The following is a 24,880-nucleotide window of genomic DNA, read 5'->3' as shown; positions in this document are numbered from 1 at the left end:
TCATAAACTCCTTTGGGTAAACAGTGAAGGATCCCTCCCCTGCTGTGAGGGGACTCCCTCGTGCTGGCACCAGACTCCTCTGGCTGCACCATCCAGGCTCACCCGTCACGCTGTGTCCTGTCACAGCCGTGTCCTGTCACAGCCACCTGGGTGCTGAGGCTGCACTGCCACTTGACACTTGCACATCACAGGGGGTTACTCACACCCTCAGGGTAGTTACTCACATCCTGGGGGCAGTTACTCCCATCACAGGGGCAGTTACTCACATCCTCGGGGCTCCCGGCGTTGTCCTCTGTCCCCCGTGAGCTGAGTGATGCTGTGGCCTGGCACAGCCTGGTGTCCTGGCTCGGTGCCTCCAGATTAACCCTTGATAGAGCTGGTGGTGACAGCCAGGCAGGATAAGGGCAAAAGCCCCTCTGATGCAGAGATATTGGTGAGAAGGTGGTGACCAAGCTGGCCTCACTGCTGAGCAGTTTTCTTACGTCTAAATCTACACAATGTTACAGAAAGCACAAACAAGCTCACCAAGAAGCAATTTTCTCTTGCAGCAGCCCAGACCCAGCTCAGCCAGGCTGGCTCCAGGCCATGGTGAGAGGCAGCCCCAGTTTGTGCTGGCTGGAGGTGTGAGCCTGGCCGGGCAGCCCGGGACGAGCTGGGCACTTGGAAGAGAGCTGGGGAATGCAGGCTGCTGCCAAAGGGGAGCTCACTGTTGTGTTACTGCACTGGGACATTCAAAATGGTATCTGACACGAATGCTGAAAGAGAAAAATTAATACACACACTGTTCTACAAAAGCTGTAGGCCTTCGGATGGGAGTTGATCCATTCTCCGTGGTATCTTCAAACGCACAGCTCTGATCTCCTCTCTAATCACATCACAGACAGGGTCAGAAAGGAAACACGGAAAAACACAAGCCAAGCAGACCACATCACGTGTCTCCAAAGGTCTAAGGCACGAGAGAAATCAAAAGGCAGCATCTGGAAAGTTTTACTTTTTATTTTTCTAAAATACAAATGTCTGTCTTGTGTTAGTAACTTTAATATGATAGGCCAAATGCATCCAGTAAAAAGGAGGCACTGGCTACAGAATTCAAAATACTGAAGGTATTTTCTGGAAAGAAATTTATTCTGTTGATCTACACTTCAGATATAACATTGATTCAAATTCATTAGTTATTATTTTTACATCAGAATCTTTGAAGTTTGGGACTAATAAACTGGAACTTGAAAAGTTTTTAAAGTAAACTCCTATTAATGTGTAGATATGGATCCATAAAAAACATAACCAAGAATTTTATACACTTTATTAAAAGATCAAAAAATAAACAATAACAATATAGAAGTAACATACTAAAATGAGTAGCATTATGCACATTTCTAAAGCACGTACAAGCACTACAGCAATATAATGTGGCAAAAAGAAACATAAATTCAAAGCGTACACCCTGTTGGTAGCAGTTGAGGGAATGAACTATCCTGTTATGGAACTGAAATACTGCATTAACCTACGCCTGTCTGGATCCAATGATATTTTAATTTCTTACAATTCCACAGGGCTAAGTGTAATCATTTGTATATATTTTCTAAACTATTCCATTAAATTGATATCTAATGTTTCCCTTACATTGTTTTACCAGAAATGCCTATGAAAAGAAGAATGTGCTTCAAAGATCTACTTTACACAGTACAGTATAAATGTTTTTATATATTTAAATTAAAAATTGACAATTTAGGAGAACATTCTCTCTTTGATTTTAGTGATTGCCTAAAATACAATTCTCTATTTATAAAAAAAAATAGTGATCTTTTGTCAGGTGATGTAATAAAGGGTGAGGAGTCGGTTCATTTTCATGATCTAAGAAAAAAACTAAAACAAAGCTAATTGGAAAGAAAAAAAAATTCCCATAATCCAATCTAAGAATGGTCTTATCATCCCCTCATCTGCTAGGATACAAAAGCCATGGCAACAAAATCATTTGGCTTCCACCACTATCAAATAGCATCTGTGTACAGTAATAAAGAACTGGAACCTTGTAATTCGGTGTCAGGTAATTCTCTCTGTTGTGTGTTTGGAAAAATAACTTCATTTTATTTAACAGTTGTGTTATTTTGCATGTTTAAATATCTCCTTTGAGAGGCATATAGAGTTATTTTTGATGATAGAGGATGTCAGTAAAGATCACTAGCAAAGATTTTAGCAGTGTTGTCGTGATCGTGCTCATACCCCGACAAAGTTTGACCAGCTATGATTCATTTCACATAGTGCAAAATATTTTTCTCTTACAATCCTAGAAATGAGAAAGAACTTGATTATAGAAACTGATGATGGCAAAGGGAAGCCACAATCGTGTGGTGGCTTTAACTAGCTGATTATTTAGTATTAAAATCTAGGTTATTACATAACACCACGGAGAGAAGCAACATCTGATTTTTCCTCATTTTAAAGACCCTGGGGCTGTTCCAATTCAGCAAACCACCACTTGCACAGCCCCGTGGAGCAGAGTGGGCTGGCTGGGCACACACTGGCATTGCCAGGGGTTGGGAATGCTGGCCAAGGAACAGCTCTCTTGGGCTTGGCAGCAACAGCTCAGCCCCCAACCCTGGGGCATCCAGCAAAGGGTGACAGTCACATCGGATGCCACCTCCCACCAGTTCTGCTCTGGGGGACTTGCCTCACTGCTCGAGTCAGGACCAGACTCATGGCAAAACCAGTTACTTTTCTGAAGCAAAACTGGGGCTGGGTTTTGTTAAAAAAAAAAAAAAAGAACTTAAAAATCTAACAAAAACTGAAACTTGTTCCAATCAAAAATAAATGGGTCAACACAGGCACTTCAGCTGCTCCAAAATCCCCCAGCACTGCAGAGTCCCAGCAGTACCAACACGAACAGGAACAAGAGGCTGCTCACCGAGGGGGCACAGCTTTGCTCTCTGCTCTCCTTTGGTGGCAGCTCAAAGGGGTTTGTTAGTCCCAGCCTGGAGCACCCAGCTGGCCACACTGCCACCAGCCTCCACCTCCCTGTCCCAGCAGCACCACCATGTGCCTCTCAAACCACACCATGGCTGTCACACAGCAGAAAGAACTGGTCCCAGACATCCCAACCCATCCCTGCCCATCTATGGTTCACCAGCTCCTTCCATTTTGTTACCTTGCTCCAAAAGGTTAAAAAAAAAAATCAAGAAGTTGTGATATTTCAAATTCATTCTGGGATTTAAAACACTCGCCACAATGACAGTCACCTCCCACAGATAAACACTTCAAGACAGAAATAGAATTAGGTGCTAGGAAAAATGTGTGTGTGCTGCCATGGACCTACCAGTCCTAATAGGATTCACCGAGAACACAACCTATCAGAAACATGACCTGGGGTGTGTTTGAAAATGTAGGCTGATTAAAAAAAAGTAATTTGAATCTTTGCTAGTGACCTTACTAATTAATTCCACACCGTTTCCCATTCTCTGTGCTGCAGGTTGGAGCTGACCTGTTATCAGTCTGCTGTATAATAAGCTATGGCAAACTACAAAGCTTTTACAACAGCAAAGCAACATCATGCTTTCAGATAAGTTTTATAGCAAAAAACTCCTCCTTTTCAAAGCCTTAGTAATACCTATCTCTTTTACAAACTTTTCCTGTATTATTACAGACTTTTTATATTCAAAATAAGTTCCAAGGATTTCTTTCGTGGACTATGTACATAAGTGCAAAAAAGGTGTGTCTCACACATTCGTACACTAACTGAATCAGTTTAACTGCAGCATATTTGTATCTTCAACACTGTTACGGGGTCATTCCACAATATTTTTTTTCTTATGTACAGTTTTTGCTAATATAAATTAGTATTAAAATAGTTATATGCTTAATTATTTAGCCCTGATCGTAACGTAATCGTGTGAGTGTTCAATTTCTGGAGAAAAGAAAATTGCAGGCAAAGCTACAGTACTGAAACTGATTAATTCTGAATTCCCACCGTGTGAATGGATGTGAAATGAAAGCAAGACCGGTCACTACGCTGCAAATACAGGCTGCTGTGTTTCCGAAGTGAAAATACTGTGGAATAACCCTTGCCACACAACAATTTCTACAAGCTATAAAACCTGACTCTAAATCCATGTGTTGTAAACTTCTTGACTGAAAAAGTGACCTTAAAGACACAAATTCAGCGTTCACATGGGACTTTGGGATTTTAAAAATATTCAATCATATCTTTATCTGACAGTATCGAACTGTACCTTTAACAAGCTCATACTGTTACACATCACTTTTAATTTACATGTGAAAATTTCACAAATAATGTATACAAAGGTAGCCATGTTGTAGTTTTGTTGCCATAGCAACAACAACTTAATATAATTAGTTAACAATGAATCTATCATTGTAGGAGTTACATACAAAGTTAATTTTGTTCTTAAACTGTAAACTATACAAACTAGTTATGGACTGTATTCTATACCTTACCATGCTTCAGTGTTGGTTTAGAATATAACTAAATGGGCTGAATACATGTATTAAAAATTTTAAACTTTCTCTAACTCTCCTTCAAAATTAAATTCATTAGTTACTAAAGATATCAAAAAAAGCAATAATGAAAACCTTAAAAACTAATGGTAGAGAAATGAAAATATATGACATGAATTAATGCGTTGTAGCCTAGTAACAATGAGTTGTAGCTCTATTTACATTTGGATTAGGCTATCAACTATTTTTTTTTTAAAGTTATTACAGTCTTTAACATACAGTATATACTCTAAGGCCTTCAACAGGCACATGGTAAAATCAGGTCAATATCAAACTAAATCCATTCAACAGGAATGGGAAATTAGATTTTCCTCATAAATTTCACCTTTTTCAATTTTCATGTCTGTGAAATGTACAAGGGATAAACAAAACGAGGACTCCAGTTTCTCAATCCTTGTGTGCCCGGCGTGTCCCAGCGCTACTCCTACCGCGCCGGCCGGGCCAGCGACGCCGCGGGCACACGCGCCTCCCGCTCCGGCCAGCGCCCGGCTCCGGTGCCAGCCCCGCGGGGTCCCCTCCTGCTGCGGGGGACAGCGGGAGGAGCAGCGGGACCCCGGCCCAGCCCCCGGGGAGAGCCCGAGCGGGGCAGCGGCGGCCGCGGGAGAAGCGCGTCGGGAACCCGCGCGGGGAGGTAACGGCTTCTGGAACGTCGCGATGCAAAAATACACAGTCAAAAATCATCGGCTAAAAATTTCCAACTAAAAAACACGGCTGATTGTGAAATCATGTTCCAAATTACTAAAAACACTGTATTTAACAAAAATAATCTTAATAGTTTTATGAATCCATTTTATTTTAAATCCCTCTTTTATTGTCTGCTTATGTTACAGTTTAGTAGTAGTACTTTTTATTGAAACTACTAACAACCTTTTTCGTGAAAATGATCAATCTCAGCTTTCATTTTCCCTCTGCATGACCCGTTTTATCCAAGTTTCAGCATTTCTTGCATATTGTTTGCATAAGGCTGAGAGAAATGGACAAAGAGAAATAACTTTGGATAAATAAAAAATATAGGTTCATGGAAAGTGGGAAGCTTATAAAAATGTCACTAAAATTATATTGATTTAAACAAACTTACATACATCTCTTGTCAAATAAAGGATGATATTCATGCTTTTATGACATTTGTTTAGAGTCACTAACTAGCTCGGTGACTTTGTAATAGTCTATTTAGGAAATTTATAGTCTGGCGACTGGTTTTTTTTTCTTTTCTTTCTTGAACAAAGAAAATTAGAGCAAGTCATTGCACAACTAGTTTAAATAGTGCTACCTCAAAATGGCATTTTTGCCGAGATTGTTTTGAATTTGGTGAAGTTTAGTGCTTCAAGCTTTTCTTTCCTTAAACTCATTTACAAATTAACTCTAAATTTGCCAGCAATATAAAAACTGTTGTGGCACCTAATATAACTACCCTGAACATCCCTCATTGGACCTCTTTAATAAAAAATAATCCTTAAACGCCTTTTTTTTTTCAGTGCTTTAAATGTGACATGAAAACAGCTGTATTCTAGGTTTACATTCTATGCACATCTATGCCAGATGTTTTAAGTCGATAAATAAAATAGGAGGTTACATCAAAGTTTCAAGATATACAAAAATCCATTTAGCACTGAAAAAATTTCAACCTCCTTGAACTCATAAAGCCATACAAGCTTGAATGCATCCTTTCTGGCTTAAGAAGATCAGCTCTGTTCTTTGTTGAGGCACTGGCACAGGTTGTGCAAAACCCATTTTTGATACACAAATAATTTCAAACAGGAAGTACTCAAATCCACTTTTTCCACTAACAATGTTATGGTTTTGGGAAACAGAAACACAGTGGTGAAAAGAACAGGTATGTGGTTGCCAATATAAATGAGAGTCACTGATTTCACCCCGCTGCTTGTGAGCACACCTGGCTGGGGAGCATCCACGGACACAAGCGACTGTCAAAACTCAGGGTCCACAAAGGAGGTCTTGGGGGATGGTTTTTTTCCCCTTTCTATCAGGGTTTGGTTCAAAGTCTGCTGAATTGAACAAAAAGATTCCTCGAGGCCTTCTTGAGCTGGGCTCCTCAAAGGTTCTTGCTATGAGTGAGTCTCCAGGGGCAGATGGTCAGAGCCTGCCCTGGGGCGCACAGGCTGCGCCCTGGGTGTGCCACCATCACTCCTGGCCCATGGAGATACACATCTAGCAAACTGTCTGTGCTCATACTGCAGAAAGGGCAAGGAATATCTAACCAAGGCCAAGAAACTGGGAAAAGAGATGAAAATCTGGTTGTCTGAATTTGGCACTCTACAGGACCGCTCTGAGCTTGGGGTGGTTGCCCCTCCAGACACTGTGAGCTGGCCTCTTGCTTGATTCTCTTTCTCCTTGTATGGAATTTGTGGATTTACAGCAGCAAATCCACCTCTTCCATAATGCCAGTGATACTGTAGAGCTATGATAGGGATGAATTTGGCAGTATCCTCAACCAAAATGCATTTCTGCAGCCAGATTGTTCAGCAACGCAGCATAACGACAGGCAGGGCTGTCCAGGGTGCACGGGCTGAAATGGTTTTATTCGTGCGTATGAAAAGGAGGTATTGAGAACTAGCCCTTGTTGTGCAACAAACATTGCTCTTGATCAAGTAGAAGGTGCCAAATAAATCCACTGACTGACAGGAACTCTTTTAAGACAAATGTTTATCTTCAGCAGAAAGCTTATGCTGAGCTTTTTGCTGCTTTGTTACTGCTGTGTTTGCTTTAAAGGGCCAGAGACCATGGGGATGGGAGAAATAATCACCCACTTATGGAAAATAGTGATTAAATAAATGGGGCATGCTGACAAAATTTCAACAAGAGACACATATAAGATTTCAGGCCAAAATGTTTCAGCATGCTTGGTGGAGACAAGCCCCAGGGCTCGGTGCTGCCCAGCCTGGGCTGAGCCACGGCCCCGGGCCCTCCCCAGCCAACGGCTGGCACCTGCTCCTCTCCAATGCAATGAGCTTTGCCCAACTGAAGCTGTCTCACTCCACCACCACTTTTTTGTTGTTTGTTTCGACTGCACCATGAGAACAGCGAGAGAGATTGTGCGCCGTTTGCAGCTGAGAATGCACTTCAATGGACAACAGAGCTGCAGAAATCCCTTGATGCTTACCCCTGTCTGAGCAAATTGTTCCTGTCCCCTTACTGAGCCTGGGCTTTTGTGGCTTTTTTTTTTCCAAAAGTTTCCAGAATCAGCTCATTGTATTGAAAGAAGAACCCTGAACTGGACTAAAATGATAGCTGTCCTTTCACATCACTTGTACTAAAAATTTGGAGACTATCTGAAGGCAAGTTTTAAATGATAAAAGGAGCATTTAACATAAGCAACTTTAGCTGACATTAACAGCAAAATCCAGCAAAGGGCAGAACATTCTGTGTCGTGTTTTTCAAGCACATAATTCCTGTTTCCCACAATAACATTTTTAGTAAAAAACAAACAAAACCCCATAAAACCTACAGTATATGAAAACTTAAGACATAACAATAATGAAAAAATGGTATTGAGTATACTCGATAATGATGTACACTTTAAAACAAATCAATAGACTATGATGTAAACAAAACAGTAAGATAACACTTTAAAAACAAGACAAACATTTATCCATCGATAGTATACAGTAAACCAACAGTCCGCTGTGCAGATGCACTTATCATGATGGTAGTCATAAAATGATTAAGTGTGTTAAAGTAATGTGTTATAAAAGTCTATTATAATTTCCTACTTGTATATCTCATATAACAGAGCGCTGTTTGTTAATTGTTTCTATAGTGCTTTTTTTTTTCTTTTTTTTTTTGACATTCCCATTGATCAGTTTTTGGTTAACATGTAGGCTGCAACAGGCTTACTGTAGAGGTGGTAGAGAATGATAGAGGGAAGAGGGGAATATATACAGAAAGGCCATGCGCAGCTTCCCACCAAGAAGTCCTGGTGCTCCATAATTTTACTGTTCAGAAATTCAACATGGTCTGCTGCAGGGGAAAGAAAAAAACAACAAAGAAATAGTGAGAAGTTAATACATCTATATTTTAAAAGTCATTCTAATACATTTACATCATCAATGTGTTGCCCAAGAAGTTGTCATTAGTGTGTTGCAGACAGACATTTTATTCCATTAATTTTCTGATGTAGGGAGAAATTGCCAATAACAAACTTGGCATCCTCTTAAATCTGCACTTATGACTGTCTCTTTCACACAATGACAGGGCAAATAGTGAAAGAGGGAGGTGAACAAATAATAGTCTTGATTTTTGGATGGGATGCCAAGTAGAGGGTGGCTAAGGAGAGGGCCAAATGAATCCCTGATCTGTGTTAGCTCTTGTTTCCTTTAGACAGTCACATTAAATCTGATCCTAAGGATTTAGGCCACTGAGCCCAGAGATAAAACACTGACACAGAAACCCTGTGCTCAGGGGACCCTTTTCTGGGAGCAAATTGCCTCTTTGTGATGTACTCATGAAAATCCTCCACTGAAGGACCCAACAACTTATCTCCTGCAGAGCTAGACCCATCAGCCTGGCTACCAGGACTGCTTCAGCCATGGAGGAAAAGAAAAACATCTGTCAGAGCAGTGAGGGTTTCAGTTACTGAAGTCCCACTGAGGGAAAGTCTCCTGAAAAAATGCTGAAAACAATCTTAAAGACTTCAAGATGAAGCTCTTCCAATCAAATGATCCCCTTATTGGGTGGAACAGGCTGGTTTACACATGTTATGGAAATGGGTTAACATGTCATGCCTGTCATTTGGAACAGCAGTGCAGTCTAAGCTGAACATTTTCACTAATGTGGACAAGCCTGGTGTCACCCCTCATGAACAGGGTCCACAGCCACAGTTAGCAGGTCATGTATACATGTGGTATTTAATTAAGGCCAGCAGAGATAAGGGCCACCTCTGAGAAAGTAGCTTCTGTTGATTGCTAATAGATATCATTACTGAATTGCTTGCCAAATTGATTTCCAGTATTTAAGGACTTGCCTTAATATGTGACCTAAGGAACAAATGGGTTTGCATATCTGCATATACTAAATGGTTGCTTTGAGAAAGACTTCTTGTTGAACAGGCTGAACCGAACACAGTCAAGAACTAAAACTACCCAGAGATTTTAGCTCATGAACATCAGCTAAAATTCACAAAGAAAAGCAATGGAAAAATGACACTGCTGCTATGGCTGTGAAATAGTACTCTGTAACTCCAAGGACAAATTCCTCCATCACTCCCCTCAGAGAAATCTATCATCTTAGGGAAGCAGGTGGGGTGAAGACTATGTTGCTTATGACATTCATTCTGGTCTCCAACCCACCATGAGCCAGGCCCTCTCTGCAGCTGACCAGCAGAGCTCTGCCCAGACCAAGCCAGCCTTGCAGATGCACAGCAGCTGCTGCTGACCCAATCCTGCTTACCCCAGGAAAGAAAATATGCCACCAACAGCAAAAGAGAAGTTACACCTTTTCAGCTGACTCATTATCAGAACAGTCTTTGCCATCAACACTGCAAATCCCTGAGGCATCTGCAGGCAGCTGGGAGCTGTGCAGAGCAAGAACAACCTGCAAACAGAGCCATGGGACTGGGGGATGCACAGGGAGGCTGCAACCACCACAACACAGGTACTTGAGATACAGAAAACTCATCATAAACCACAGGGCTGGTCCGTGTCTGTGTTGCAGCAGCTGAATTCCTGTTGAATTCCTTTGGAAGAGCATGAGGCCACTGGGGTCCCATGGGCTCAGTCCCTCTACCTGAGCCAGCCCTGTGTTTAGGGGATGCATTGCCCATGTACAAAACAATTCACCATAAAGAGAAATACCAAAAAGGAACTTACTGTTCTATCAGGAACTTCTACATCTGTGAAACAAACATGCTGCTACTCAGTTCATCTACTGATAACTGGGATATCTACAGCAAAAAAAACAAAGAACACAACACATTAAAACACTGCCTTGAGATTGAGCTGCTCATTCTGTCTTCAGCATCAGGTTAATATGTACATCAGTGTCTTATAAAACAGGATCCACTCCCAAGTCTTTATTTTGCTACACATTAAGTACAATGCAGCTGCACCACTACTGATGCCTTGTGGGGTACCTGGTGATTGTACTGGGATTTTGACTCCACAGACTACAAGTAAAACAGAAATGCCCTGGAACTATCTGTCTCAAACAGGACTCACACAGCCACAGAGCAACGCTGCACAGGAATTTCTGCTTTCCCCTCATGACCAATACAAGTCTGAGTAAGACCTGCTCTACCTGAAAATAACAACAAAGCACAGAAAAAGACTGCCAATTCCTACTGCCAGCAGTAAACACTGCCTAGGACTTATGCAGGCAAAACTCCTACTGAAATCCTCATGACCTCACACCAGCAAAAGCCTAGAGGATGTCCCCAAAGATATTACTGGCATTCAATGGATAACAGCTTCCTACAGAGCAAAGTGACACCCCAATTTCTTTGCAATAGCTCTAAATCTGAGAGCATGACAAATAAAAATGCTAAAATTAGTCCTGGGGGAAAAATTCTTTAAGAAGTGTTTGAAACATCTCTGGTCTAACTGGGAGAAGTTGTGTCACACCAAATTATCAGGACGCATCACTAGGACAGGTTGTGCATATACAGTTCAGGACTGGTGCAGAAGCAGCCATCACACTCAGTATCTTCAGAGGGAAGTTTTGGAGAGAATTATGGCTCGGCAGACATGCATGGAGTCCTGTACACTTATGGCAGTGCTACAACGGCACGTACTGCACATCCACAGTCCTCTCTGTAGGGATGGGTGACATGCTATTGGCATAAAAAAACTTTACACTTCACAATCTCACCCCCGATTTTTGGTTTTTGGGGAATTTTTGGGTAATTTTAGAGCCCAATTTTGTGGTGGGGGGAGGCCACTTTGAATTTCCACTTCCACTTTCCAGTCCAGAGAGAACAAGCCAAAATACCACAGGGAAGGATGCTCGGGGTGGTATTTCTGCTTGAGACTGAAAGCAGAAGTGCTGCAGGTCTTGCGTGACTCTACCCTCGGGAGATTCACCGCCCGTTTTTTGAGGACCCGGGGGGAGGTGTGTTTTTGGAGAAGAGCCTGTGCCCCTGCCATCGCCCATCCCTACGCTCTGGCCGGGCGTGTGCCCATCCCTTTTGGATCCCCAGCCTCACACACACACACACACACGCACACGCTGCCTCTGCGCGCCCCAGCCTGCGCCGAGCCGGGCGGGACGGCGCTCGACCCCGCACGGGATCCAGCCCTCGCCCGGTCCTCGAGATCTGAACACGTGAAAGAAAGCCATTGAAAGGGCCAAACCTGATTGGCGGTAGCTGTTGCAGCGAAGGGGACGCTGGTGGCAGGAGTTGTTGCTGCAGACACAGTGGTGGGCGTAGCACCGTGCATCATGGGCACTTTCGGAAGGGAACCATGGAAGCGACATACAGGAGGGTGGAGCGTATATATATTTTGTTTGTTTGGTTGGTTTTATGTAACCATGGCAACATGTGGTGGATTTGGGGGCGTGGCAGGAATCACAGCAACAAGCCATGTGACATCGTCATGAAGGACACATCGGGGCGCAGCATGCAATCACAGTGCAAAGCAAGACAGCGTTGGGAAAAAAAATAAACAAGAGAGAAGGGGAAAAGCCAATTACAATTATAATTAAGGAAAAAACCAAAACATTCTCAACACTTAGTACATTTATAAGCAGAACAATGATGTATTAGACTCCGAGGGCCAAATTTCCAAAGGGGGGAGAGGATGGGTGTGCTAGCAAAAGCCCACGTCAGCTCGCACCCGTGGGGAGTTAGACACAGCCAGTGCACGTTCCTTTGGGTGGGGACATTTTGGCAAGCGCACCCTCCCGCCCCCTGGGAAAGCTTGTCCCCTTCCCTCCCCACCCCGTCCCCGCCAGCAACCAGAGGTACATGATGCACTTTGCAGCGGCTGCCGCAGCCCTTTCACCAGGTTTTCTCACCTCTCTCTAGCAGGGACAATGTTTTGGCACGGGACAGAGCTGGAGGCACGGCAAACGAGCGGCTGGCACACTGAGCTCTCTCCGTACAAATTCAGCATGCTCCCTTCTCCACCCTCATTCTATAGGATTTGGCAAAACTCCCCTCTTTGCAGGGTGGGGGGATGGAGAGGGGAAGGGACAGAGAGGGGAAAAATACACAAATGCATCTGAACAGCTACAATTTGCAGGAAGAGCATCCAAAAGGACAACACAGCAGCAGGGAGCTTGGCAGCCTCCTGAAGCTGCACGTCCCACAGAGCACAGTGCTGGAAGGGATGCTCTGGTGCACACATGGGCATCCCCCAAACTCGGAGGGTTTGTGGGGTCGAGGAGCCTACAGGAAGGCCCAGCCATCCCCACAAACACGTGGTGGGGAAGCAGACTTGCCTTCCCCTCCACCCCAGCAGCCACGGGCAGCCCCAGCAGGGAAGGAGCGTGTGCCTGTGGGTGGGCACGCTCCGGCCAGGAGATGTTGGAACGTGTGGGTTGGGGTTTCCAACAGGCAGAGGTGTATTTGAGGGACTCAGCTCCCCGTCATGCAAGCAATGTGTCCTCCCTGTTCTACAGGCAGGTTCAAGAGCAGAGTGTTTAGCCATCCATGCCAGAGCTTCCAGACCTGCTCTTGGAAAGCCCTGCACCCCCACCCAGGGCTCCTGCCTCTCTCCCTCTGGCTAAAGCAGGCACACACCTGGATGCTGGTAGTCTTGCATAACCTTGGCTAGAGGATGAAAGCTCAGCTTTCACCCGCCCTGCTGTGCCCAGCAGCTGTAGACAAGAGGGGAAGGTCCTCAAAGGCCTGCAGAGGTTTCATCAAGACCCAGATGCTGAGCCTGAACAGAGTGGATCCCTGCAGCAGTAATGAGCACATACTCACTGCCTCCCTGCACCCCACGTGCACCTGCAGTGGTACTCCCTATGATCTCCTGTACCTGCACACCTAACACTGCCCTACAAAGATGACTCTCCAGCCAGTCCATGGTTCAAACCCTGCTTCTCTCACTGTACAAGCAGCACCCTGCTCTGGCAGAGGGGCTGACCCCAGATGGGTTCCTCCTTAGCACCTTGTTAAACCAGTCTCTTAAAATATCCTCAGAAGGACAACTAAAAATCCAAACTGCCTGTTGCTTGATATATAACAACAAATAAAACAAAAATAAGCCAACAGGATCCTCCCACTTCTATTTCCTTGTGTCAGATGACTTAAATGGGTTGTAAAGACATGTAAGTGACAGATTCTTGTCTCTGAAGCGGAACTAAATAGGGGTGGGAACACATCACCTTGGATTCTCTTATTGTAAGTCACATGAAACACTGCACTGCACAAAAATTAAAAGGGATACAACCATTTAAGCCTCAAAGAAGACAGCAGATAGACAGTCACACCACTCAGCCACCCAGGTTCTCACTGATGCATACTAACTTGCAGACTCTTTCAGATTAGGAAAAGTTGAGAAGTTTGTGTAGAAAAACCTACCAACGCTTGCAGTGGGTGTCATGCACAGAACTGACCCTGCACACCATGCATTGAAGCGTGGAAAGATGAACAAAAGGGATATTTCATTAGTGAAGCTTCAGTGTTAGATATCACTTTAACTAAAAAGCAGGTATTCTCTTTGCAGCATTCAGTATTTAAGCACATGCAACCAGATTCTGCATATTGGTACATCAATAGTTTAAATTCAGTTTTAAGAGATCATAGCAAACCAAATTAATTCTTTAATTCTTGGGTAGTAGAGAATAAACTCCCCCCACCTTGGTATTAAATTATATGATTGATCCCAAAAATCAGGGTTGTTTGGGATATACTGGGTATTGGGTATGGTAATTTCTTTCTGACCGTGTCAACAGAAAACAAATTGCCCTTAGAAGAATGTCCCACTCATGTTAAAATTGACTTTCCAAAAGCAATTTACTCCCGCAACCAGGGACTGTGATTCAAAGTCTCTGGTTTAAGCTGAAAGAGGCATTTATTTTTCTGGACTCAAAAAAAATTGCAGTGGTGATGCCATTTTCAAGAGACAGCCTGACTCCCCCCTGCCATGGCAACCCATGATGCTGATCTCTCAACAACTGAACAGGAGATACTAAGAAAAGCAACAGCTCCCTGCCCCTCCCCACAGTGAGAGCTGCGACGTGCCACCTCTCTGCTTTGCCTTCCTGAGCACTGCCAAGGCTGAGCCCAGAGCTGGAGCCTGATTTGTAACATAAATTCATCACAGATCTGTCCTCTGACTGGAATTTGCTGCTCTGCCCAGCATTAATGCCTTCAGCCAGAGCAGGTGCCAGTAAGCAGCCCTGCTATGCATCAGCCCTGTGTGTAATTTCATTGCTGTGAGCCCCGTTCCCAGCACAGCCAGGGCTGGGCACAGCTCATTCCTGCTGCTCCATCACAAGTGCCTGTCCTCATGTCAACTTTGGCAACTGCGACCTTGAGAAGAGCACTGTGTAGCCAGCTGGGGACTTGGCACTCCCCAAGGTGTCCGTGTTTCCTGAAGAAGTATTTCACTTGGCACCTGGCAGAGCTGTGGGAAGGTCAGCTCAGCCCCGCCTTTCCAACGTTTGCAGAGCACAAGGTAAAAGGCTGCTGCTCCATCTCTGCGCATGACATTCCGCTTCCCTGGAAGAACATCTTGGTAGCTGCTGAGCTCTGAGTGTTTCCAAGGGCTCTCATAACAGAAAGGCCACATGAGCACAGGGTTTAGGTCCCTGCTCCCTGGACCCACACTCCAGCTGGCTCTCAGGACCAGACTGTCCCTAAAGCTTTCCCCTCACTCCAAAGAACAACAGTGCCAAGGTGCAAGTCCACTGTGTGTTCACCTCCAGGGGTCAGCCCAGAGAAACACTCTGTGTATTTTTGTAACTATCATCTGACAAGTAAATACAGCATTAAACATTAAAAACACAAGGCATTAATTTTCCTATGATACTCTGAATGATAATAATGATACTAAAATATGAGCTATCTGGAATATTCCTAATTCAGCCACTTATAATACTTTCCACTCCAAGCAGGTTTTGTTTTCTATTTGGCTGCAGTTAATTGGCCAGTCAGAAGACAGTCACATCTGCCACATTAATATTTCCAGTTCTATAAGAATTACTGAACTGCATCTTTCAATTTAACTCTGAGACCTTAAAGGTACAATAAAAGCTGGGAGTTAAATTGCTTTTAAAAAGCTTAGGGTATTGTACTAGTCAAAAGACAAGGAAGAGGGAAATATATGCCTTTAAAGAGGATTATATAATTTGTATTTACTAAAGACTAACCATTCCCTCTATAAACATCACAGCTGCTGCAATATGTAGGTCAGTGAGATACAAGCTCAGGGAGTGCCTACAGCCCCAAGAGAGCAGGCATAGAGGTCTATACACATTTTAACATGAGTACAAAAGAGCACTACACAAGAGTCAAAGAATTAATTTGGGATTAACTAGTTGAACCATCAGGAGGAAAAACAGAAAGTATGAATTCAAGAAACATGCAGACATTTTTCTTAGTTTGACTGCTTAAAAAAAACCCCAAACCACACAAAAAGGGCTAAGAAGGATCTTTACATGTGAAAAGCTCTAAATTGTAGTAGGTGAAGGGAAAAACCTCAAACAACAGATGTTAATTTTTCATTCATTTTTAACATGTAACTATACACCAATATTCTTTTGCTAAAGACTCTTACAAAACTGCTTATTAGCTGAATATCGAGGTCATAAAATAAACAACCATGATGAAGGGAAAGCAAGGAGACACTTACCTGTAGGGATGAATGTAGGCTGTTGCAACTGCATGTTGGCTAGAGCCTGTTGGTAGTGGAAAACGCTTGGGTTAAAGACTGTGGTGGCACCATTGTTTTTTTCAAGTGCTGGCCTCTTTGGTAAAGGTTGAAGTGCACCAGGCGGCAGGGCCTGTGGATAAGGGAGTCATTAAAGACAAGTGGAGTAAATAAAGGGGCCCAGATGTAGGTCAAGCATGCAATAAATAATAGAGGGTCTTGGCTGCAAATCACCTGCAACTCTATCAACTGAACGCGACAGGAAAGAGAAGAGCAGCTAAGTCACAGTACGAGAAGTAGGTGAAACAACAGCTTCACTAGGTAAGCAGTTAGTAAATGCACCAGGAGGAGGGGCAGAGTCCAGAAAGAGGAAGGATGCTAAGGAGCTTTCAGCAGGACTGACTTGGGCACAGAGGGAGAAAAAAGCACTGGGAAAAGGAAGGGGAGAGGTGATCACCTGGACAGGATGCTAAAAAGAGCAGTTGCAGGCAACAAGCATTAAAAAACCCCAAAACAAACAGGAAAAATATAGTAGATGACTGTTTAAAACCCAAGAAGAGTAGCATAAGCAACAAATGCCATGGAAAAAAAACCTGATGCTTGCCTCTGGTTTGACACCTGCCTACATGTATGTGTGCATGTGTGGAAGTGTGCACACTGTGCAGCCAACCCATGTGTCCAGATGGTAAAGCTGTAGCTGTTGCCAGTTACACACATAGCATTAGATTCACAGTAAAATGCATTTCCACTTGTTAGTAGAGAGGCTGAGCAACATGGTCAAGACCAGGCCTGATTCTCCACTGCTCACACCAGAGGCACAGGCTACCACCAGCAGATTTGGACCAGATCCCACTTTATAGAAGGTGGCCTCCATCAGTCAAATACTGCTCACTCATTATTAACAGTGGAAAAAGCCATTGACAAATCCCTTCTTTTCATTCTATCACACCACCGGGCTTCTTCCAGCCCGTCAAACCTGTTTCATGATCAGACTTGGTAAAAAGCATTAGCCCAACTCAGGAACTTTTCTCAGTGAGTTACTCATCATTCATCCAAGCATGTCTCAACAGCAAAGTAGTATGTCAGGTTCTTAAGAGACAGGAATGTTTCTAATGATTTACAGCTTTTCATTGTACCCAAGTAAGAAACCACATTTTTTTCCTCCACATTGTGATAGAAAAGGGTCCTTTTTAATTATGCCCCGCAGTCCTTTTGCACGTAACACTCCCATTGACGTCAGTGAGATTTACGCACGTGGAAGTCATGCAGAATCAGGTCATTTCTGACTAGCTGTTAGTCTGTATCATGTAGCAAAGCAATGGCTGAAAAAATGGTTATCACACCTACTTTTATTTTAATAGGTCACAAATGAATGGTAGGTAATGGAGAAGGTTTGGCTGATGAAGGGTTAAAGCTACCAACACACAATACTTGGAAGGAAGGACACAGGTAAAGAGATTTTAAAGCGTTATGAAGATCAACACACAACAGAATGTAAGTGAAAGCTTGCAACAGTTTGTCGCCATCTAGAAACAGGTTTCACTTTAATCTGCTATAGGAGACTGCTCATCTGAGAAATGTTAAGCAACATACTTCCAAGCAAAATATTACTCCATCCTATCTCTACTCACATGGTTGCTTTTGGGTGGTTTTAATATTAAAAAAGAAAATTAGAATAAATCGCATTTGCAAAACTGCCCTCAGACATGCACACATCCTTTGCCTATGCTAGTGGGCATCCATTCTCAGCACTAGGATTTAATTCTCCCAGATTTCTTCTGGCTGCTACCAAAAGACAGCAGTCAAAGATGGGACAATATTCTCAGACACAGACACCAAAATCTTTTACTTAAGATCCATATTTTAGGATGATGTATGAGTTTTCATTTCTAAGTAAGCTTTTATTGGTATCTGTGTTAAATCAGCCTGTTATCTACAACTTGACTATTTAATGATGGCTACATGAATGTTCCTCCAGGCACAGGACGGATCTGCAGCTTACACAGTCTGGAGTAGTTTCATATACATCACAGAGGTTTTACAGCTTCAGAACAACTGAAGAACTTGCTACTTAAATTCATGCTCCTTATGGTACCCAATTGCTAAATAATCCCTTTCAGACACTTCCAAAATCTGCCTCAGAAGAAGAATGTACTAATTATAGCAAAGCAATTGTGCCAGGCACATAATGGACTTTTGACTCCCTGCTTCTTGGCCAAAGGCTGTCACCACCCCAAACCCCACACTGGCAGTGCCAAAAGCAGAAGAGCTGAAGGCTTTGAGACCTTGCTGTCATGTCCCAGCACATCACAGGACAATTCCCAAGCCCAGTGCTGCAGTCAGAGGGAGATACAGACAGCATCAGGCCCCAGGGATGTCAAGACACAGCAGACTATCCCATCACCTCTCCAGCATCACCCTTCCCTCCCAACCTGCTAGAGCCCCTTGGGAGCAAGGGAAAGAAAGGAACTATGGCAGCCTCACTGTTGCTCCCTCACCAGCAGCATGGTGGAGAAACACAAAGAAATGCAATATTTCCAGAGTGTTCTAAAGAAACAAGCACTCTGCAGCAGCTCCTGTGCCACCTGATGTCCAGCTCTCCCACGTGGGCTCTGTGGGCAGGGGAGCTGGAACCCATCTTGATCTGCTTCTGGTTTGACCCAGCCCTGTGGGTCACCCCTCCACCCCAGCAGCTGCAGGAGTGCTCACACAGGATACATGAAGATGTATTGGCTCCTCCTGTTGCCAACTGATCTTTTTTATTTTTTTTTTTTTTTAATTTTAAATACCAAGGTGTAGGAGGGCCCAAGGAGACAGAACAATCTGCTTCAGCCCCTTTCCAGCCTGTGTGCTGAGGTAAGAGCCTCAGGAACACACTCACTGAAAGGTCCATCTATAATGCCTTGAAGAGGCATCCAAAATGGCACATGATGAAGCTGGGCCCATACAGCTCCTGCAGGGGAAGCTGGCAGGGACACAGGATGAAACAAATGTGTCTCATTTGACATGGGTTACAATTTTTGTATCACTCAGGACCGGCAGGAATTGTAGCAGCTTGTGGGGATACAACATTTATTTCTTGCACAATGTCTCAGTTCTGAAGAATCCCACAAGCAGAATATACAAAAGGCAACAGAAACTCCTCACCACCAAATTCTGTAGTCAGTGTCTCACTCCAGCAGAGGAACTAGACTAAATCCTCCTAGTAAAGAATTTACTTGATGAGTTTACCCCATCCAGCTGCTTGTGCTTTCCCTCTGGACAAGCTCTGACCACCACAAATACAGCAGCAGCTCTTGGACAGTAACTTTTCCTCACTTTATTTTTTCCCGTGTGTTTATATGCACACATGGGTACGCAAGCTTTGCAAAGAGATCTGGCCATCTGCACCAGTGAAAGGGTTAATTCAGTTCAGTATCCATGTGATAGTCCTGCACTGATCCAAACGAACAATTTCCACAAATTAAATGCCAGGCAACCTCCCATTTTTAGGCTGGGAAAGCCACATTCCTGCTCGAATGAGCATCTGAACAAAGAGGCTTGTGCCACTTCTCTGCATGGCATGGAAAGCAATTCTTCAGCAAGACTGACAGATAAAAACACACTTCATGCTAAAGTCAGAATTTCCCACGTGCTGGTTAACAAACTTCTCGTTATTTTTTGCAAGACAAGAACTGGATTAAATCTTTGCAACAAACAATTTAATTGCACCTCAAAGTTGTCCTCGGATCTCTATCTCCTGGGACCAAATCACACTTTCACCCTTCTGCCACCCAGCAAGGAGGGGCTGGGTCTGCTGCCAGGCATGACAAACAGAATTATCTGAGAGAGGGCAGAGGTAGCACCTGTCCCCTGGCAAGCAGCAGAAGCACAGTGAGCAGTTTCCTCATACATGATCACACATGTTCTCATCACTCATGAAGGGTTCAGAGGAGGTGACATATTCCAACGAGAGGCTGCAAACCTTTCCATGTGTCAGACTCATACAAGCAGCCCCTCTTGGAGGGTTTGTTCAGTGGGGGAGTAGTTATGGGCTCTCCCACTCTCTGCCAGACCGTGTCTCCTCAGAGATGTGGCTCTTGGAGAGGGCAGCTGTGCAGGTCCTGCCTGTGCTGGCATTGGGGCCATGTCTGTGTCAGCCGTGAGCAGAGCAAGTGAGAAGCTGTGATGCCATTCAGAGCATCCTTCCACCACTGCTGCCAGAAGCTGGGCCCTAGCAAGGCTTCCTACTGCTGCTGCCTAAAACTCTGATAAGGAAGCCTCTTGACTACTTAAACCCACAAATAAGTCTTTGGAGAGGAAAGGCAGCAGATCAGCTTCTCCTCCCTAGCTCTGGAAATGAGAAGCAACATCAGCTTGATGGTTTCACAGCTCCTATGTGTCCATTCTCCCTCTCCCTGCTATAGCTGGGCAACAGGAGCTCTTTCTTTTAAAATGCCTTGTATTCCTTATTCTTTGGGAAAACAGGAAGGAGCCAGGACTGACAGCACTGTAAGGATGGCTTTTGCCTCACTATGAGCATCATAAAGCCAAGTAAAACATATTATTTGAGAGTCATAAAACAACCAAAGCTCTGCAGCTTTTAGGCAGAAGCTCAGGGAGGAGATTCCATGCTTGAGACTGAAGCAAAAGGAACCCAGAGTGAGGTCCCTTTGCTGACACTATCCCACTGGGGAATGGGGGATGAACCACAGACAGAGCCAGCTCAAGGGACAGCCATGTCCCCAGCTTAACCAACGCATGAGCCAAGTCCCACACTGCACCTGCTTCAGTTCCCAGCACAGATCCCCAAGGATGCTGTTTAGCCCTCTTCCCCCTAAATCTCAGTTGTGTTCATTACACAGAATGCTCTTGTGCAGGGAAGTTACCAGCACGGCACTGCCCGGCAAGGCTGCGAGGTTGGGAATACAAAGAAAAGTCACTGAATCTGTCCCACAACCACCCAGTCCTCTGGCATTTAGAGCACACTGCAGACCTAATGAGCTAAATTCTTAAATTCTCCCTCAAACATTGCATCTTGTGACTCCAAAGCTGCCAGTGTTTGGAAAAACACTTCAAAAGCCAGAGCTGCCTCCCCCCGAGATTATTCACATCTAGGCTTCAGGAGGCAAAGCTCAGACGTTAATGGATGGTATGTGGGGCACAGGACTGGCATGTCTGAATGCACATTGAACATTTCTGGCTGGGATGGGCAGTCTCCCCAGGCACTAACACCACAGACCAAGAGCAGAAGGCTTTCATGCAGATTAAGATGGTTACGTGCAAAGCGAGAAGGTGAAAGGTCCAAGTACCAGGTCAAAGGTTGCCTCGAGCGGTCGCTTCAGTGATCTGACAGCTGGCTGAGTCTTAATTAGCAGGCAGCGAGCACATGATGGCAATGGGCCGGGGAGGGGGATCAAGCACAGTAACAAAAACAGCAAGCAGAGGTGTGTCAAGAGAGAGCAGCAATTTGGGAAGGCGAAGAGAAAAAAAAATTAAAAAGTGAACGCGTTATACAATATATTAAAAAGACGAGGCATGCACAACATGGGGTGGCTGGGTAATTACCTGGCCTAGTGGCAAGTCAGTTATTTTGCCTCGGTAAGTTTTAAAAGTAAAGAAATGTCATCACAGGACACGTGCTTTGGAGCTTTGTCACATCAGCTGGCACAGCAGGGCAGGAGCACTCAGGGGTCAGCACCTGCACAGGGACTGGCACTGGGCTCCAGCCCTCATGCTGCAGCTACACACCATGCAGAGGCCAGCAGAGCACTCACAGAGGGGGAAGGACCACTGCAAAAGGAGGGAGCTTCAAGCACATGCTTAAGTGCTGTGCTGAACTGGGGACAGAGCTTTACCCAGCTCATCCAGTGCTGCACTGATTTCAGCCAAGCAGGAGTGAGTGAAGCTGCTACTTGTGCACATCAAGTAACTGCAGGATTGGGTCCCTCAGAAATGCTGAATTTGGATTTGAAGTCGTTCTAAATCTGCTTTAGAACACAGACCCATAGCCTGGCATCTGTTTTACCCTCCAAGAAAATGGAGCACCTTTCTTGCCTTTAATAAAGTCTTACACCTCAACAGGTACAGTAAATGCATCAAACCTTGAAAAGTCAATGAATAATGTAGGCTGTTTTGGTAGCAGGGGTGATGCAACAAGCCATTAATAAATATTTTAAAGGTTCTCGTTAACAGCATACAAATAGGGTTAATTACATTTTTAAGAGAAGCCAGCTGGATTAATAAAACATGCATTGGCTTTGGTTAAGTAGCAGTGTCCTACATAATTAGTGAAAAAGTAAAGATTCAATTGTGAAGAACACAAGAGTTTCATTTTAGAAGGTTCTTTTTCAACAGACTTGGACTCTTTATTTCAACAACAATAAAAACAGTAAGAAAACTAATAAATAAACTCTCCAGGACAAATAAATACTGCAGTGTAAATTAATTGTTCAAATTACATTCCAGGTAATATTGATGCTACAAGGAGGGCACTTGTTTAATTTCTAGAACTGCCCTGGCTCTGCATTAAATTTCATTATGAATTAAATGCAACCTCCTTTACTATCTTAAAAGAAAAAGAAAAAGGTATTTAGAAAAATTTTAGTGGCCTTAATTCTAAATCAAAGAGGAAGCAAGAACCTTTTTAATATTAATTAGAAAAATTTTAAGAAATCATAGAGATGGAAGGGACCTCTAGAGATCAGCTAGACCAACACCCTGCTCAAAGCAGGGTCAACTACAGCAGCTTGCTTGAAACTCCATTCAGGTTCAGATACAGGTTCTCAGTATCTCCTAGGATGGAGAATCCTGTTGTAGTGTTAGATCTTTCTTTGGTAAGTATGTTTTTCCTTATGTTTAAATGGAATGTCCTGAATTTCAGTTCGTGCCCATTGCTTCTTATCTTTTCATCGGGCACCACAGGGAAGAGATTCCCTTCACCTTCTTTACCTCCCACATCAGGAATTTATGCACATGGATAAGATCCCCTGGGCCTCTTCTTCCCTCCCCAGCTCTCTCATCTCTGGAATTAACAGGTCCCATTAAATCAAACTCAAGAGAATGGCAAACATTTATACAAGGTAGTGGTCACCTGGTGAGACTTCCTTGACTCATGTTCAGAACTGCAGATATAAGTAGTCACAATTCAACTTAAAATGCAAGTGGGACCATCTCTACGAGGTCCAAAGCATCAAACAGGTCAGGAAGCCATCCTTGTTCTGTGTCTTGTAATTTCACTAAGTCTTGGCAAAGGTATTGGACACAAGTTTTCTAAGCTCAGGCAACTAATATCATCTGCTTTTTGCAGAGAGTAGGCCAGGTTCTCCCTGAAAAGGATATACTGTGTATTGAGGAAGCTAAACTGACCCCTATGACTCAGCCAGGGAAGGTATTGGGTGCTGCTGCACTTGCATTCATGTCACATCACAACGTCATGTCAGCAAATCACAGGGCTGGGCACCATGTCCCTACCTGGAGAATGTACTGTGCCACTGAGGGCTTCATGCTGTGGTGAGCACAGAGACAGGATGAAGAGATGGGATGAATTTTGCACATGCTCTCAGCTCTCTAGTCAGCCATTTACAAAGCTCTCTACTTTTCCACAAATGACACACATGGCACGTGGAATCTCTTAGCAATGGAAATGCAGCTTGAGAAGAGCTCTACTTACCATTGCAGCTGCAGCTGTCTGGTTCACCTGGTGTTGAGCTGCCTTGATTTTGGCTTGCAGGTGTGCAGGGGGATGAAAGTACTTGCATTTCTCCCTAGAGCATCGACCTTTGATGTAATCCATGCAAACTGTAACAGTATTTTCATTTGTGTCTATCATTGCAATATCTATAGGGTGAGCATAGCGGCAATCATTCTCACCACGTGTGCAATTTCCACGCTGAAACTCTCGACAAACCTTAAAAGAAAGTCACATTGTTGAGCAGAACATGAAGTTACTTTTCATTCAGTATTTTCAACACAGAGTATCAGTTCAGTTTGTCAGATTAAACCACGTGTACATTCTAAATCCATGCTCATCTGGGGTAGCATATATATCAACACACACAGGGGCAACTGGTGCTACTCACAACTGCTTCAGGGGGTGAAAAAACCACAACGTTAATAAGGCCAATTACCAAATGCAAGTGAAATACAGAATTTGTGCAGAATGGACAGTGACCCCAGAAAATCAATGTCATTTTGACAGAATTTTTGCAGCTCAGGACTCCTCCCCTGCCTCTAAAGCTTAAATGTTAATAACTCTGCCATTTGTGTCTCACCTGGATTATGTATTTGTTATGGAGCAGACTCTTAGGCAAGACATTTAATTTTAAATGTTACATGCTACTGCCATTTGCAACAGGTCCTTTTTCTTAAACATGAGGTGCCTCTTTCACATAAATAGTCTCTCTGCCCTTCACAATAAAGCCCCGACCCTGCCATTAAGTGACAGCACATTTGATTACACAGCAATGTGTTTGAAGGTGCTGCCAAAATTTCTAGTCGTACTAGCATCTCACAGATCCTCATAAGTTATGACCACTGAAGCATCAGAGGCAGAGGAAAAGGTTTCACAAAAAATCTGCAAGGTTTCTTGTCTGAGGAACTGAGAGAAGTTGTTG

At 43.8% G+C, this 24,880-nt stretch overlaps 1 protein-coding gene across 13 annotated transcripts in view; it reads right to left on the bottom strand.

Annotated features, from left to right (window-relative positions):
• Positions 1 to 1,288: 1,288 nt before the first annotated feature.
• The window catches only part of MBNL3 (muscleblind like splicing regulator 3), a 92,983-nt gene continuing 69,391 nt past the window's right edge, over positions 1,289 to 24,880 (bottom strand). For 7 of the 13 annotated variants that reach the window (XM_039717288.1, XM_039717293.1, XM_039717286.1 and 4 more), the window contains 6 exons: positions 23,938 to 24,174; positions 16,269 to 16,419; positions 13,994 to 14,029; positions 11,817 to 11,911; positions 10,338 to 10,411; positions 1,289 to 8,490 (listed from right to left, as the gene is read on the bottom strand). In XM_039717288.1, coding sequence (XP_039573222.1) covers positions 10,355 to 10,411; positions 11,817 to 11,911; positions 13,994 to 14,029; positions 16,269 to 16,419; positions 23,938 to 24,174 — 576 coding nt within the window. In that variant the 3' untranslated portion in view covers positions 1,289 to 8,490; positions 10,338 to 10,354. The remainder of the gene's footprint in view (positions 8,491 to 10,337; positions 10,412 to 11,816; positions 11,912 to 13,993; positions 14,030 to 16,268; positions 16,420 to 23,937; positions 24,175 to 24,880) is intronic. The other 6 variants (XM_039717290.1, XR_005628435.1, XM_039717291.1 and 3 more) reach the window with 6 other exon arrangements.

This window comes from Passer montanus, unplaced genomic scaffold, assembly GCF_014805655.1.
Source record: "Passer montanus isolate IOZ18808 unplaced genomic scaffold, ASM1480565v1 scaffold38, whole genome shotgun sequence".
NCBI classification, from domain to species: Eukaryota; Metazoa; Chordata; class Aves; order Passeriformes; family Passeridae; genus Passer; species Passer montanus.
The sequence above is the reverse complement of the archived record's forward strand: the minus strand, read 5'-3'. Positions and strand labels throughout refer to the sequence as shown.